This window comes from Colias eurytheme, chromosome 8, assembly GCF_061535395.1.
Source record: "Colias eurytheme isolate Ceu_HAF_F1 chromosome 8, ilColEury1 Martin Lab GWU primary, whole genome shotgun sequence".
In the NCBI taxonomy this organism is placed as follows: Eukaryota; Metazoa; Arthropoda; class Insecta; order Lepidoptera; family Pieridae; genus Colias; species Colias eurytheme.
In genome coordinates, this window is record NC_142987.1 from 993,981 (window position 1) to 1,011,736 (window position 17,756).

Here is a 17,756-nt window from a genome sequence, read left to right on the forward strand (position 1 = left end):
GTAAACAGTAGCCTACATTACTACTACTATTTGGTCTCCTAACTGACTCTAAACACAAAAAAAATGGCCAAACAAACACTCTGTTATGATGTAAAAAAAATACAAACAAACAATAAAATATTCATTTAAAATTAACACATTATTTTGTGGCAGTAATGTTCAAAGTCAAGAAATTCTGCCTAATGGAAGCGTAGGCAGAGTTAAGCTTCAGCCAATTTTTGAGCACGATTGCGAGACCAGTGCCGTAAGTGCAGTAATTACCCCAAAATTGCCCCTAAATTACCTGTCCCTGCCCCAACGATATAGTCTCGAAGCTGACCACCTTCCTCTCCATGGAGAACTTGACCAGCCCCGACATGGGGTCGGACCCTGGAGACAGGATGAAGATCAGCGGGGAACAGCAGTTGCTGTCGTTGTAAGACTTCTCCAGGTCGAAGGGGGGCGGTTCAATGTACGGCCGACCCATTTCCTCCACTACGTATTGTTGGACTAACGGGATTAGCTTGTCTGGTCGGATGCATCTGGAAACAAGAGTTGTTTAAAAAATTTATTACTGTACGTGTGTATGTAAAATCCTAGTTTAATATCTAGTATTTAGCTGCTGATGAAAACTTAAATAACTTCTTATATTAACCATGTTGTGCGAAAATTTTTAATTTAAATTAGTAACTAAAACTATAAGGAATCTTTTTCAACGTTAAAAATATAATTTTATTTACAATCTTTGTACAATTTTAATCTCGTTGGTATTGTTAATTTATTTGTGATATCTGATATGTATATGATAAAACTGGATACAAAAAATATGAATACAGTGGTTTATTTTAAAGAGTATTTATCGAGGAATGCTAGTGCCTAGTACACAATAACTGCATAATATGCATAATATACCTAAAACCTAAAAGAGTAAAAACAATACAAACCTCAATATAATAAGCTTAGGAATGCCGCGTATCTCTTCATATGGGTGCGGAAAAGCGGCTTCATGCGGCGCCGACAGATCGTAGAATTCTTTCCAACTTGATATGTTGGCTTCGAAGCTATCTTTAAAACCGCGCAACCTATAAATAAATAATAGCATATTTTTTTCTCAATCCTATTAAGGGGCCGGCGGACGACAATTTTTCCATACAAACGTAATACCAAAATCATTTTAAGTTTGAGCATATTTCCACTATATTGTGCTGTTATTCGGAATAAGACAGTATTTATCTAGGTTCCCAAATGATTTTTATTGCAAAATACTTAAATACAACGAATTGTAAACAATTTGTATTTCTCACATTTTTAAAGTATAAATGATATGTTTTCTACTCATCAATTCTGTATTAAAAACGGCAATATTCTTAATATAATGTAATTCGAAACATGGCTTATATTGTTAAGTTACACAATATGCAAAAAAAATTGGAAAAGCATCGAGTTTTCATTCATCATTTTTGGTATTACGGCACACATTCAAATTAATCACAAATTTTCATCGGTCGTCGTGCTGTCGCATTCAAGCGTGGGGCCGGCGGGAATTGTGCAACAGAGACAACAATATTCGAGCGTATTTTGACTTCGCTTCGAATTGCAGTTGCGAGCGGCCTCCGCCGGGTTCTTAAACTAACTTAACGAATTATTAGAATATTAGAATAATTGTAATATGGGTCAAATGGTAACAAATGTATTTACGTATATAAATACTCTATTTATAAAATAGTAAACTGTTCTAACTGTTATTTGAATGCTTTGAGATAGCACTTCTTAGAAATCGTAATAAAAACAAAAAATATCATTATCACAAAATTTTTACAAATCAAAATCATCAAATCCTGCACTTATGAGATCCATACACAAAATGTAATGAACAAAAAACAGAATATTTAAGAAAAAATAAAAAAAGATTATATGGCAGCGGTGGGATTCGAACCCACGCCTCCGAAGAGACTGGTGCCTTAAACCAGCGCCTTAGACCGCTCGGCCACGCTACCCACATGTGAGCTGCGCCAAATTATCAACAACATGACATAACGTGTTTAAACTATTCATAGAGCTATTAGTATCTCATCACGATACTAACATATTATCTTCCATTACGCAATATCTTGCGTTTAAAAATAAACAACGTTTGCCATCCAATAAAATTGTACCTACTCAATACTGGTCCAATTATAATCGTTTATTACTACCAGATTACCAGACCACTTGACAAATATTTTTCATTATTAAAAATCAATTACTTACTATTCTTAATAATGATACGAAATTTTAACAAAAATATTATACAACTACATAAAAGATAATATTTAATGGATGTTTATAGAGGTTGATTAGTTATCTTGTTTTGTTTTGTTTACATGTCTTCCTTTACACGTTTTTTTCTATATGACACGCTCTACAATTTGCGCTCTACACATTTTTTTCTACAAACTGCGGCCTACATGATTAGCTCGACATGATGTACTAGACATATTATACCCTAGAGTCTAGTTTCTATATATTGTGCTCTACATGCTGTGCTCTACAATAAGTACTCTACATAGAGCAAACCCACCCATTAAGGTAAGAGCAGCGCAAGATCTCGGACAACACACATAGTGCTCTACACTTTGTGCTCTACAATTTACATAATGCTATACACAAACCAACCCGTTGAGATTAGAGCAGCGGCACGATCTCGGACAACACATGGTGCTCTACAATTTACATAATACTCTACATAATCCTCTACACACAACTAACCCGTTAAGATTAGAGCAGCGCACGATCTCAGACCACGCCTTGTCAGAGAGCCAGGCGGGCGCGGGGTTCTCGTAAGGGTTCTCCAACGCTACACCCCCAGTTAGCAGGAACGATACCAGATCGTCATCTATTTCACCCTGAAATATTACATAATAATATAAGTGAGTACAAATAGTAACTGAAAAAAGGATACATGCTCGTTGTTCACCATAAACAATGTGGTAATAAATAAAAAATGGTGAAACACAATTTTTTTATTCAAAAATGGGGCTTTTTGTTTCCTAAGGCATTCAAGAATACATTTTTTTTTCTTTCAAATTATAAATATATTTCAACTTTTACTTCAATTTTATTAATATCTAAATATATTCTGTAACATTTTTGTTTTAAATCAAATCTGCTAATTTATGGTTAAGCTAGTAGAAATTTGTAAATGAATATAACTTTTAAACAGACCGATGCTACTGGCGTTGCTATTTACTACCTATGTAATACATCCTCAAGTAACTAAAAGGCCTGGATTTAGAACAACATATTTCTTACAACTCACCCTGGCCCTCAATATGCCCAAAGTCAACACCAAGGAAAATATCAACTTATCCTTTTCAAACAGACTCCTGCACACATTCTCATATATGCTGCGCGTGAAGAACGCGTTGAGTCCTTCGAGACGCTCGTCAAGTATGTCGCTTTGTGGGGAATTTAGTATCGCTTGGTTGTATAGGTTTATGAACCTGTAGAACATAATTATAGTTAATATTCGTTAATTAATCGGGTTCCTTCTAATTGTTTTATATGTGGGTCGCTCTGTGTGTGCTTATTTTGTCACATTATTGTGATTTACAGTGCGACACAAAAGAGATGAAAATAAATGAGGGCGCCACCGTCGCTCATATAGCAACACTGATACTGCGACGCAAGCGATCTTGATACTATAGAATAAAAATCCAAAAATCTATAATAAATACCGCGATTTAAACCGTTATAATTGTTTCATTGTAGCAATAGTGTAAATTTAAGACAAAAATACATTAGTATTTTAATTGACCTACCTAGGTCAAATTTTACTTAAATGTATTTGGAATTAGTTATTTTATAAAAATCGGTCAAGTGCTTAGACTGCAGAGGCGCACATAGAATCAAACATACAAACAAACAAGCATACATGCAGCTCAAACACATTACCCTCTTTCTGGGTCCGTCGGGTAGAAAAAAACAAGGCGATTTGAAAACCACATATTTTTATTTTTTTTTGTAGATAAATTTTGTACATTAATATAATTCATCAAAATCTAAATATTCTTCTCCTTCAAAGGACTGATCATCACTCTGTTTCGAAGTACTGGCAAGAGGGTACGGGGCATCTTCAGTATCTGTAAATATGATACAGTAAATATGATTTTTTTTTCTTATGGTTTGATTGATTAATAGATAGATAGCTGTATGAAAACAGTTATCACTATACTATGTAGTAAAATCTAAACTAGGTACTTTATTTGAGGCTGGTTGGATTGGATATAACTTCTTGACTCAAATTGTGCTGGTCGCACTATAAAAACTAGTTTTTGTTTACATACAAATAACCTCAAATTAAATTGCGAAAACGTAATAATCGCCATACATACATACATTAAACACTCGTCACTAATGGAATATTCTATTTTACGTAGTACTGAGCAAAAATAAATGGAATCTCACCGGTATATTCTGCTGTACGTTTGTAAACGTTTTCCAAATCAGTCAATAAATTTCCAGCTTGAAATTCGGACAAACACCGAATAAAAACTTTATACACCACATCACGGACACCGCTACGTTTAACCTTTTTCATGATGTCTCCTTTTTTATATAAATTTCTTGTTCTAAATAACAATTTTATCTCAATAATTCTCCACTTCACGAAAAAAACAACAAATTTTTATTCAACTTGACAGCTACATTGCCAATTCAGGGTTGCCAGGTAATGAAAAACGAATTAGTTCCAAAATAATTAATTTCATCTCTTTTATGTCGTACTATAACTATATGTTTCAAGGATGTTATGTTACTCTTATATTTTCAGGTAATAGATTCGCGTGGAGATTTTTTTAATTATATTATACTGAGTTAATGTAATATCTGGGTCTGGTAAAATACCAAGAATGCACATTAATCTAACAATCCTATCGTTTAAGTAATATTTTTCGTTTCGTAAAGAAACTTCTAAACATTTATTTTTTTATAAAATGTATTAACATACATTTTATAAAAAAAAACTGCACATTCAAACTTCTCATACAATACAACTCACCAATTCAGCGAATACTGGTACATCGGATCAATATTGGACAAATCAGATATACAGAAGAACAGCACAGAGCTATGCTTCGACACCGGCACGTAAAGAAGACGGGCTTCGTCTATCTCTTTCTCTGTTATAGCAGCAGATGCTTGTTTCGCTTCTATCTCTATGGATAGAGTTTTGGAAGAGGAAAGGATCTGATTGGCCGATTCGTCTTCTAGAATGTTGCCGGCGGATGATAGCACCTAGCGGAAAAAAAAATAATCTTCTTTGATGTTATTAAGTTGTTAGAAAATTGTGTCCAAATTTAAATTTGAACGATATAAAGGTACGGAGTATTTCATATTGAAGTATGTGCTGTAAATTAGTCACAATTGCCTATTAAAAGGTCGACAAAAATGTCCGAACGGCATATAAATGAAACATTCATTGTAATTGACACCTTATTTCGTAGCAATAATCTTCAAAGTCTATTGCGACTCATTATAAAACTCTGCCTGATAAACGCGTAAGCAGGGCTTTGCATAGGACATTGTTTTTAAGATGACTCCAGTCGTTTATTGAACATCAATATTCAACAATCAATACCTAAATTTTGTGTATAACCAGTCAAATTGTCAGCTGTGGTGTGCGCCTTATTAAATAAAAAAATAAATAAAAATACCCCTGAATCCAACAAAGCAAACCTCCAATATCTTATCCTCAATCTCCTTCAAGGTCCGCTTATTATTAGCACCTTCCACGATGAGCTGGTTCTTCTTCAGCTCTAGTTCGGGTCTGTCCTGCGCCACCACGATACCGAGTAACTGGTCTTGGAGACCTTGCGGGGTTATCATGAAGTTTAGGAGTGTCACCTGGTGAGATAAGAAAGTTATTGCTAAATTTCCTGTTGAGAGAAAAGTTGTTCTTGTGGTAAAACTTTTAATAAAAGTTGGTATTGATTTTTTTATTACATTCAATGTAGTATCTTATACTTTTCTTACGAAATAATTCAGGATTTGTGTATAGTGGAGCATAACTGGAAGTTATATGTGATAGAAAGATTTTTTTTTGCTGAAACTGCAGAATCTCTCTTTCGTCGGGGATATTTATTTATACAAATCAGATAAAAATAAATATTATTATCATCCGTACCTTAACAGCGATCTCGGGTAAGTAGTGAGGATTGCTCAATCTAGTAGTAATATAGAATCGAAAACTGTGGCTGTATTCCAGTATATTGTCACCCAGTTTCAAACAGTCTATACCTCCTGACCTGTACGAAGGACCAAATGAAATTATTTGAGATCAAAAATAAATTAATTCCACAGTAGAAATTTGGACTGTGAAAGACGATATATCATATCATCTATGTAAGGATCTCGAAGAATTTTTTGGTAAAAATTAATGTTGATTGAATATTTGTAAGTTTTAATATACCTATAAACCAGCAAAAAATAAAATCTCTACTAAAAACATCCTCTAACAAGCCATCACTCCTCTTTTTATAGCCGTACAATTTAAACCATTACCTTTAACTTGCTCTTTAGTTGTAAGTATTACCTGAAGATATTCCTGAGCAGCACGGGCTCGAGCACAGCGTCCAGGTGTTCCCGGATGTTCTCCAGGATGACGGGCAAGCCCAGCTGTATTGCGTTCTCGAGCACACGCACGTAGTTCGAGTCCGTTAGCTTTATCACTTTCAGTTGGTTGTCGCGCTCCATGTTTTTCACCCATTTGTTCGCTTGTTCTGTGGGAGCGAGGAAAAGAGAAGTTACCAAGGCAGTAGAAGATTAACTACTGCTACTAAAAAGTATGTATGTTGCCATTGGGTCTAAGAATTACTTTCCTTATTATTATAAATTATATTTATTGCTTTAAGTTGCGTCAGAAATTTATGGTTAACTATTGTGAAATTAATTTAATCCTTTTTTTCACAGTTTTCGAAAAATAACAACTACCTATCTATCCAACCGTTCGTAATATAGAAGTAGCCACATTACCCTGCGGGTCAATCATAAGCGGCCACCTTCTTGATTTCTCCACAATAATGCCATTTTCAATGGAAAAGGCGTCCACGGGTAGACCTGCGATATTCCACGCGCGTATCACAACCGGTTCCCCGAGGGTGGAGATTATTGTGAACGTCTCTGAACAGGGGATATCTGCAAGAAAGCTATGGTATAACACACTATGAACATGACGAGCAAAATTTGAATGTGATATATCATAATACATTTGTTTGGAAAAGCACCGATACTATTTATTTAGGAAAAATAATAAAAATTATCTTTTTGTCACTATTTTAAAGGAGATATTTAAATTTTTAAAGGTGAAATGTATATGAAACTTACTAAGATCTATTGTCCGCTGATTCCACATCTGTACAATCTCTCTCCTGTAGTTCACTGTGTAAGGCCCCAGATAAGCAATAAATCCAGCCGATAACAGCACATCGCCTGGAGTAGAGAAAAAGAATATATTCCTTATATTATGAATGAATCGAATAAATTGAAAAAAAAACGAAGTTTAAATCTCTATAGAGTAAACATTTTAAAACAGAATAGATCTAAATCAATAGCGATAAATCCTACTTTTTTTCTAGAAAAATCCAAATAATTTAACTCTATTGATTGATTGATGATCGTGAAAGCCTTCATCTCTTCCACCAGCCACAGCCACAGTCATCTATTTTTTTGCACTTTCCTAATTAGCAAAAAATACTCATCTCAATGGGAAATTTATTAAGTCGTAAACCATAACAGCATTTATCTTCTGTAGCTGTATAAAAACTAACCAATAATATTATCCAGCAGGTTCTGCAGCTGCAGCGCCAAATCTGTCCATCTGGCCTTCTCTCCCCCCAGACCGCCGATCAGTTGTTCCGCTCGAGATAGCTTCGTGGAGCAGAGATCTATCTCGTCTTCTAGACCTTTCTTCTTGCGCGTCATTTCTGCGAACTCGTCGTTTAACGCCTGGATCGTGGAATTTATGTTTTATTCTTATATAAATAGAGCCCATTTTGTAAATTGTTATGCTTTGACTCAATTTATTGAAGTATAGTCCGTAGAAGGCAAATAAGAAAAAGTAATAACTGATAGAAATAGTAGATCATTAAATGACCTAAGGTCTACCAAGCCCTAACAAAAATATGATTGCCTAGAAATAACCTCCGATTTCAAATGTCTGGAACAGAACAGTAGATAAATACAACAGGAAGATATTGCAATACATCCGGAAATAAAATAACAATTTTCACAAATAATAGCAGAATGAACAAATAAAAATTTCTGGACAATCTTTCTAATCTTACTATAGGTAAACCAGAATCTGATGGCAATTAGGGAAATCAAAATTTTGAGTGTGCAACCCTAGGGAAAATGGACTGAACGATCTTGATACTGCTTATTTTTTAGTTTGTTCTCAATATCATTAGTCACATTACATAAGTGGACAATACTCTACTTAATAATGAGATATCCACTTAATATTATGTGGGTACATACTTACATGTATAATATATATATTACTTTTATACAGGTAATACATATTATTATTTACACATACCTATATTTGTATGTTCATTATCATTATTCCATGTAAAAATATCGATGTTATTTCGATAGAAAACTAGACTGCTTATAATTTTTTATAAAATAAAATAAAAATAAAATAAAACTATGTTTATTTTCGTAAGTATAAACAGATACACACATTATAAAATTGACTTGGACAGCTTGGACTTGACGAATAGCCGTATTGGAAACTCCTGTAATAAGTTTTCATAAAATTATATTCCAATCAACAAACAATATTATAGTTAAGTACCTACATATAATATTTTTTAATTGAAAGTATCAAAGCGGGTAAGTCCAATTTACCAATAAAATCTTCTAAATTGAAAATTGCGATGTGCTTGACCCTTCTTCATCAAATATTTTTTTATACACATTATAAACAACACCTCTTGCTTGTGATCACAGCGGCTTTTTCGACATTTTCGAAGATTTTTTAGACAAAATCCTAAAATTTATTTATCAACTGCAAAAAAGACAAATAATTTGACAACCAATTTGATAGTTGTCAAATAAGTTGCCACATGAAAATCTTTTATTTCTTAAATATAAATATGCCATCAGATTCTGGTAGACCTATAATAAAGGATAAAATTGAACAAAATACTAAAAAATACTAGTAAACTATAGTTGAGCCAATTTAATAGGCAACATTTGACGTCTATCAATTTTATCTTCATAGGGTGGTAACCTGCTTAAAAACATCGATTAAAGCGAATTAATCGATACGGACTTGAAACAATTGTCAATCGAACTTGAAACACATGTCAATAATTTATGATGATTTTTATTCCAAAGTAACCAATGCATTCGATTCTAGATGTCAGATTTCGATTTTTAGAGTAACGTCTCTGGTATTTATAAAGAAAAAAGGTTTATTGACACAAAATTGTAGCGACGTCAGTTCTTTAAATAAGAAAATGTTTATTATGTTTACAATGGTTTATCAGTAAAATCAAATCTTAAAATTAGTTGCATCGGTCATTATTATTATAAATATGTAATCGTAATTGAAAAAAGTTAAGCAAATGTGCAGTTCTAACAAAACGAAATATCATGTTATTCTATGTCGTCGTTACTAGGTTACGTTGTTGAATTTTGTTGAACTGTCAAATGTTGCCTATTAAAATGGCTCTACTATAACAATACGACTATGGTATACGTATACAGACCTGCAACTTATCGAGTACGCCCTGCAGCTGAGCTCTCTTCTCGTTAAGTGTGTTCATCTGCATTTGTAATTCGGATTCAGCTTCAGCTAGCGCCGCTTTCTTTGGTGCTACCACCTGTAAAGTACATACGTATGTGAAGATTCGAGAATTTTATAAATCAATAAGGATAATATGATGGTCTGTTTGATTGTAATAGATCGACTAGGAATAAGCTCGAATGGATTCATTATAGAAGGCTAGGCTTTTTTCAAATTTACACTGAAAAAAGAGGGTAATATTGTAACGCCAAAAAATTTTGAAAAAATTAAATTTTACGCAACAAGGTCTCCTTAAATTTTGAATTTCATCAAATATTTAGCGTATTTCAGAAAAATGATAAATGTTTCACTTTAAAAATATACCCTAATGCATTACAAAAAAGTGTATATCACCTTAATGACTCGATCGTACACGTCCATAGCTCGCACCCACTTGCAGAGCCCCTCGCACGCGGACGACACTTTTGCGATCACGGCTGGGTCAAATTCACGGTCCGGGATATATCTGATAAGTATGAAAAATTTTCGTAGAAATATTTATTTTATTTGGCTTTTTTTAAATAAATAACGATAAACATAGATTAATAACAAAAAAATACTACAGTGTTGTGCTAAATTATATAAACACCAAAAAGGTTTAGTTTAAAACTAATAATTAATTAACGTAATGTTATAAACTAAAACTTTTTTGTCAATAAAATAGAACCAACAGATTATTATCAAACAGAGTTAACAATACTAACTTGTCTCTAATTTTCTTCATAATTGTAGGTGGAATGTTGTCTTTATCATAGTTTTTCAAGCTCTCCAGGAATTTCATGTCTCCCAACATCTTTTGCGATGGTCCCCAGAAGTCCTCGAAAGGCTTGCCTAAAAGTCATAAAACAAGAATTTTGTCTGAATCGGGTATATAAGTTGCTTCAATAAAGTTTAACAATAGCAAGGACAGTTTAACAAAAAAAAATAATAATACATCCAAGTTTTAATAATAATCCAACAAATAGTTCCAACTCAAAAATTGTCCGAAACTAAACTCTGCCTACCCGTCTATTAGGCATCTTACAACAAATTGAGTGTTTTGCTCAATACAACCCACCATTAGGATCCATCTTCCTATCCCCCTTAATGCCCTTCATCACGCACACCGCTTCCATCACCAGCTTCACCCCAGCTGGGGGGTTCTTCATCGACTTCACCAGTGTTATATCCGCGGGTTTGAGGGTATTCAGCGCATCTAACGCCGCTTGAAGCGCTGGCACCGCTTCAGCGAGATCTGACTCACAGTCGTCCTTGATCGCTTGAGCCGCTGCAGCCGCTTCGTTGGCTAGCGCTTCGTCCGCGCCTACTATCTGGTAATGCAAATTTGGTAAGTTATACAGATGTGATCAGGTAATGGTGTGACCATCAGTAATTAGATAAAATAAGCATTAGAAATTATAAAAGAAGAAGTGTATTCCCAAATTTGCAATAAAATTTTGATCTGAAAGAAACCCTTCTCGAAATCAAGATGCATCATGAATGGAGAAGTTTTAAGGTAGGTAGATAAAACAAGGGACGAGTCAGCCATATGATGTGAAGTTAATACCGCTTATAAATATTAAACAGATGCTTTATCAGCCTTTCACAACACATTACAATCATTTCATTGTTGCAGACAGTATTTGTCATTTGAATCAGCAATAAAACTGAATGTACCTTTCGTAACTATGCCTGAATGAAATACTGCAATACATCAGTAAATTTTCTGAAAAACGCAAATTCATAAAAAACGAAAGCTAATTTTTTCACCTCTTTCTGCTTCTCCACAACCACGGTATCCTGTTCGATCTTAATCATGAGCTTCTCAGTCTTATCCGAGGTCTCGACGAGCAGCGGCTGCAGGTCGATGAGGTTCTGCTGCATCACAGCCACTTGGCCCGCTGCGAACTCCAGCTGTTCCAGACCTGTCTCGTAGCTGGGGGAATGATGAAAACAGATAGTTAATATTATTTCAGGCAGATATCATGTTATTTTATCCAGAACTAGGTTTCCGCCCGCGGCTTCGCCCGCGTAGTCAAAGAAAAACCCGTTCCCGTGGGATTTCCGGGATCTCGTCATTTTCCCGAGATAAAAAGTAGCCTTTCTCGGGTAAAAGTTTCCTTTCTCGGGTATCAAAATATCTCCATACCAAATTTCATGAAAATTGGTTCAGTAGTTTAGGCGTGATTGAGTAACAGACAGACAGACAGAGTTACTTTCGCATTTATAATATTAGTATAGATTTAAGGGTGTATCATTTTATCACACAATTACAATATTGTGTGCAGTTGTAATTGGGATATAATTTTAATATTAATTAATTTAGTAAGTTGATGTAAATGTTTTGGGATTATATTCTGTAACTGTGCCTTCTGTAAATAAATTAATAAAAATCACAGTATTTTTTAAATCTAATGAGAGGCTATAGATAAAAAACACTTTTGGACTTAACCAGAGTTAAGGGACGAGTGCCTAAAATAGTTAACTGAATAAACTATACTCGGATTAGCATTACGCACATATATTATTCAATCTGTTTAGGAATGTCATAGTTCTTCTAATAAACTGCGTGTGCATAATTAATATTTTCAGTTTGATTATTTAGACACAAAACATATTATTGTTAAAATCTTACCGTATCCTAGCTTTAGTGATCTGGTCGACTTTTAAAGCATATAAACTCATGAATGCTTTGATTAGTTCCAAATAGCTCGTCGGTGTGACGTACACTTTGCGTTTTTGATCTGCGTAAAACCTATAAAATAATATGCATGTATTTAGACATAGTTTCATATTTGTGTATCTTTATTTTTAAGGGTTAAACCAAAAGGCGCGCGCTCAAGGTGTTATTTTTATTTTTGCACCTGAAATATGAAATTCCTTGCCAATTGTATGGAATTGTATTTTAATTTTATAGGCTGATGTATTTTATTAATTTCTAATAAAATGCACTGGTATGTACAAAAATTCGTACTTTGTACGAATGTTTACACACAAGCAACTTGTTATTTTCTAGAAGGTAAAAACTAAAAAGTAAAGTTGGTATAAACACTATCGACACGTCTAGTGCACGCACCTATCGCTGAGCGTCACAACACTAGTGTGGAACAGCTGGCACATCACTACGCACGCGTCACGCAGCTCGTCGCCGACGTTCTCCATCTTCGCTATGAACATGGACGCTACTCGTTCGAGCGCTTCTGGCGGCCATGATGTGAACCTATGGTAATTATTTATTACGTTACTAGCGGTCCGCCCCGGCTTCGCCCGTGGTACTTACGTTTACTCTACATAAAAACCATCCTCGTACTTCAAGGAATATAATAAAAAAAGAATTATCGAAATCGGTTCAGCCGTTCTCGAGTTATGCGCTTACCAACACATTTTGCGATTCATTTTTATATAAAAAAATTATTAAATACTAGCAGTCCACCCCGGCTTCGCCCGTGGTACATATTTACGTTTTCTCTACGTAAGAACCATCCTCGTACTTCAAGGAATATAATAAAAAAAGAATTATCGGAATCGGTTCAGCCGTTCTCGAGTTTTGCGCTTACCAACACATTTTGCGATTCATTTTTATATATAAGAAGATTGGTTTTTTTTTTTTTTTTTTATAATAACCCTGGCAATAGGGCAGGCGACTCACTTGGTGGTAGGTGATAGACGCCGCCCATGACGATCACAGCGTTAGGAACACTGCGATCGTATTGCCGGCTTTAAGAAGGATATTGGTTTTTCAGGAAGGTGTAGGCTCTTTGTTTGAAGGTTCCCATGTCGTACTGGTTGGGGAACACGGAAGGTGGTAATTTGTTCCACAGGAGTGTGGCTCGGGGCAGGAAGTGCCGTGAGAAACGCACGGTTGACGAGCGCCATGCATCCAGGTGGTGTGGATGATATTTTTGCTTGTGTCGGGCAGTGCGGTGGTGGAATTCTGCAGGTGGTATTAAGGCAAATAGTTCCTCAGAACACTCCCCGTTGTATATGCGATAAAATACGCATAGAGTCGCAACATCGCGCCTCAAAGCCAGAGGATCCAGCCGATCGGTGAGCTCAGGTAGGTCGACAATGCGGCAGGCACGACGCTGAAGGCGGTCAAATGGAAGTAACTGATACTGGGGTGCTCCAGCCCATAGGTGAGAACAGTACTCCATGTGTGGCCGAACTTGAGCCTTGTAGAGTAGTAGGCGATGAGCTGGCGTGAAGTACTGTCTCGCTCTTGCTAGCACCCCAAGTTTCTTAGAGGCTAATTTAGCCTTGTCTTCCAGATGACCGCGGAATTGTACGTCACTCGCAATGTCGATACCGAGAATTCCGATGCATGGCGTGGCTTTGAGAGGAGTGTTCTGGAATGTAGGTGACACTGCAAAAGACCTCTTTTTAGCTGAGAATGCGCAAACTTGCGTCTTTGAGGGGTTAAACTGGACGAGATTGTTTTGGCCCCAAATTGAGACTTCTTCCAGAGATTTCTCAATTTTAGACACAAGTTGTTTTCGATGCTCATCCACTTGGTCCTGAGAGAGATTTGCAAGACCGGTATATGCGGCGTCGCCCGTGCTATCATCAGCATAACCATGTATGTCACGTACTTGCAACATATCATTAATATGCAAAAGGAATAGCGTCGGCGACAGCACGCAACCCTGTGGAACACCAGCATTCACAGGCAAGGATTCTGAGCATGTTCCGTCGACAACGACCTTAATGCTTCGTGCCTTGAGAAAGCTGGCTATCCAGTTGCATAATCTCTCAGGTAGTCCGTATGAAGGCAGCTTGGAAAGGAGCCCTTTATGCCACACCCGATCAAATGCCTTGGCCACATCTAAACTAACTGCCATGGCTTCCCCCTTACTCTCAATTGCAGATGCCCATCGATGGGTCAGATAAACTAAAAGATCACCAGCTGAGCGATTTCGACGGAAACCGTACTGGTGGTCGCTTAAAAGCTGATGATCTTCTAGATACTGTAACACCTGGGAATTTATGATGGATTCCATCACTTTTGAGAATAAGGAGGTAACCGCGATCGGCCTGTAGTTTTTCGGGTCAGAGCGGGTGCCTTTCTTCGGTACAGGGTGAATCAGGGCGGACTTCCAAGTGCTTGGGACTATGCTAGAAGTGTAAGAGCATCGAAACAGACGCGTAAGAATTGGAGCTAATTCGGGAGCACAAGATTTGAGAACTATTGCAGGAATTCCGTCTGGCCCATTCGACTTATGGATATCGAGTGAAAGAAGAGCTCTACGTACTGCGCGTTGTGTGAATTTCACGTCAGCCATTTTGCTGTTGCAGTATGGGATGGAGGGTGGAACTCTTCCTTCATCATTCAGGGTCGAATTCGACGCAAAGAGTGTGGCCAATGTATCGGCTTTCTCGTTTGCAGTGTGGGCCAGAGTGTCGTCATCCCTACGTAGAGGAGGAAAGGATGACTTGCAGAAGTTCCCCTGAACGGCTTTGGCAAGTGACCAAAAGGCACGTGTGCCAGAGGGGTAGCGTGCAAGTCTCTCGCCGATTCTTCGGACGAACTCTGCTTTAGCTTTTTGGATGCTCTTCTTGTACTATCGGGAGGCAGCATTAAACCTTTTTTTAAGATCCTTAGCATTAGAGTCCTTTCTTGCTATGGCTTCTACCCAGGCCTGATAACATTCCTGTTTAAAACGGGATGAATTTTTGCAGGATTGTCCAAACCAGGGTTGGGACTTGCCGCCGACGGGTACCACGGAGTAAGGAATAAAGAGTTCCATACCTTGCGTGACCACATCAGCGACTAAGTCAGCGCAAGCATCAGCGTCCTCGGATGCAAAGCAAATCTGACTCCATGGGTAGGACGCAAAAAAGGTCCGCATCCCGTCCCAGAAAGTTTCATTACAGATATGATATATTATAATGTAAAATTTAATAACTGGTTACTTAAGAATCTATTGGCGGCTTAAAATGCTTGATGTAATAGCTTGTTAAGTGCCGTTAGATTCAGTCTAATTTAGCAAGGGAAATTAATGATATCAAAAGTATAAGGAAAGTGTCCAATTTATAGGAATTAAAAAAGGTGTCATGTTAATATGATAATTCAAATCAGATTCCTTCCGATAACAAAATAAATAGAATAAAAGGATTAAAAATAATAAAAGGATTTATAGCTACATTCAATGCAATAAAATTTACCACGTTCAACTATTTTGACCCATGTAGAACAGCTTGTTTAACACATAACTTTATTACACGCTTTATATTAGCTTCACCTGTATGTTTGTAACCGACTTCTTTGGGCGCGATTTTGACCCACTTTAAACGGCCAGATTTCGTTCAAACTTTGTAGATTTATTGTGGACCGATGACAATACACTAATTTGATAAAATAAATAATAGTTAAAAAAAATAAAAAACACGCTTTTTATAGAAAACCGACCTAAAAGCGTGTTTTTTAGTTTTTTTAAACTATTATTATTAAAATTTAAATGATGGTGATTGTCCTAACAACAATCAAGAGTTAGGACTCTTGTTGTTGTATCACCAAATTATTAAAAAAAAAGCACAAACCAATCAATAGTAGCACAATTGATAAGCGACGGGAACATCCTCAAGCGGTTCCTGAACGAATCCCCAATCGGTGACATAGCTAGCACGATCCGAAGGTTCGCCTTAACACGCTCGACGTAGAAACCGAACATTGCTAGCGGCGTAGTTTCTATTTTCTTGCCCTGTGAATTGTAGGTTATTTAACTGCAAGTACAGACTAATAAATAAAGATTTATTTTTTACTAAATAGTGACTATTAAACAAATAACACCCTCATTAATAATATTATAAATGAAAAATGGTGTTTGTCGCATCGGAGAGATTTTTTATAAATTTTTGTATCTGGAAATAGAGATGGCTAGACTAGTGTCTAGCCAATATTACTATATTGGCTATTTTTTACCATGTACATTTTATTAACGTGAAAATTGTCTAAGAGAGAAGATAAAGACCCAAAAAACTTTCAACATTTTGTAAAGCCGGCTGTAAACTTCTGATCGTGGTTAAGGTTTATTAGAATTACGTGGTGTAACACACATCCTCATTTCATTAGGTCAAAAATAATTAATAATAATAGTAAATCCCTTGTAATTAAAAATCAGCTAAACATTATAATATACTCACACTCTCCCTGACCGCCGCTTGCATCTTGTCCAATATCTCCACTTTTTCGTCCATTCCGTACAAATTGGGAATATCGCCAGTGTTGAGCAACATGTTGATATCTTCCACCATTCCTTCGTACATTATCTGGGAAATAATATTTTACTTACATTTGGAGTGAAAATAAACTATAGACTGAATTAAGAATCTTATTTGAGATTACGAATTAAGACTCTGAATTCAGGTAGGTTATCCGGTTGTGTGAGGCCAGACTAAGTCTTTAACTAAATCGATTGTTTGAAAAAAATATTTTTCAAAACTTGCGTAATCTATATAATATATACACCTATAGAATAAGATCCTCACCCAAAAACCTTGTATCCATGTTAATTTATCTCCAGAAGTCCTTTTTATTTTTGTCCTTTGTGTCTAAAGATATGATAGCTACTCCATTAATATCAATTTTACTCACTTGATTATCAGCAAATAGGAATACAAGCGGTTTCCCAATAATGCCAGCCTTCATCAACATCTTCCGTAGATCGTCCCGCCACTCGTTCTGACCGTACACGCGAGATATCTCGATCTGTATGAACATTTTAATAAGTATTGCTTCTTAAATTTTTTTCCTAACCTACACTATATGTTTAGTTAAAATTTGAAAAGACAAATAAACAATTAACAGCTTGGAAGGATCATATAAAGATGGCGTAGAACGTTTCTATGTTATGAGTACCTGTATGACATTCATCTCTAAAATACTTGCTGCTAACTTCACTGCACTACTTCTGCCGCTTCCTCCCACACCGACCAATAACAAGTTCCCTGTAGGGTTTTAAAATTCATT

The 17,756-nt window shown here is 36.0% G+C and overlaps 1 protein-coding gene, 1 long non-coding RNA gene and 1 other non-coding gene across 3 annotated transcripts in view; all 3 read right to left on the reverse strand.

Annotated features, from left to right (window-relative positions):
* The window catches only part of Dnah3 (dynein heavy chain 3, axonemal), a 47,257-nt gene that overhangs the window by 6,622 nt on the left and 22,879 nt on the right, over positions 1 to 17,756 (reverse strand). Inside the window, exons 41-62 of the mRNA XM_090104252.1 lie at positions 17,646 to 17,734; positions 17,382 to 17,495; positions 16,931 to 17,056; positions 16,328 to 16,488; positions 12,867 to 13,010; positions 12,426 to 12,545; positions 11,561 to 11,726; positions 10,869 to 11,121; positions 10,516 to 10,642; positions 10,166 to 10,277; positions 9,735 to 9,848; positions 7,785 to 7,962; positions 7,342 to 7,446; positions 6,991 to 7,152; positions 6,551 to 6,737; positions 6,143 to 6,263; positions 5,695 to 5,862; positions 5,018 to 5,253; positions 3,278 to 3,461; positions 2,728 to 2,864; positions 924 to 1,061; positions 284 to 521 (exon numbers count right to left, since the gene is read on the reverse strand). Coding sequence (XP_089960378.1) covers positions 284 to 521; positions 924 to 1,061; positions 2,728 to 2,864; positions 3,278 to 3,461; positions 5,018 to 5,253; positions 5,695 to 5,862; positions 6,143 to 6,263; positions 6,551 to 6,737; positions 6,991 to 7,152; positions 7,342 to 7,446; positions 7,785 to 7,962; positions 9,735 to 9,848; positions 10,166 to 10,277; positions 10,516 to 10,642; positions 10,869 to 11,121; positions 11,561 to 11,726; positions 12,426 to 12,545; positions 12,867 to 13,010; positions 16,328 to 16,488; positions 16,931 to 17,056; positions 17,382 to 17,495; positions 17,646 to 17,734 — 3,380 coding nt within the window. The remainder of the gene's footprint in view (positions 1 to 283; positions 522 to 923; positions 1,062 to 2,727; positions 2,865 to 3,277; positions 3,462 to 5,017; positions 5,254 to 5,694; positions 5,863 to 6,142; positions 6,264 to 6,550; positions 6,738 to 6,990; positions 7,153 to 7,341; positions 7,447 to 7,784; positions 7,963 to 9,734; positions 9,849 to 10,165; positions 10,278 to 10,515; positions 10,643 to 10,868; positions 11,122 to 11,560; positions 11,727 to 12,425; positions 12,546 to 12,866; positions 13,011 to 16,327; positions 16,489 to 16,930; positions 17,057 to 17,381; positions 17,496 to 17,645; positions 17,735 to 17,756) is intronic.
* TRNAL-AAG (transfer RNA leucine (anticodon AAG)) lies at positions 1,895 to 1,976 on the reverse strand. Its single transcript has one exon. It is a non-coding gene; the product is annotated as a tRNA-Leu (tRNA).
* On the reverse strand, positions 3,695 to 4,742 carry LOC149906249 (uncharacterized). Its single transcript, XR_016457025.1, has 2 exons — positions 4,426 to 4,742; positions 3,695 to 4,100 (listed from the first exon to the last, which is right to left on the reverse strand). It is a non-coding gene; the product is annotated as an uncharacterized LOC149906249 (long non-coding RNA).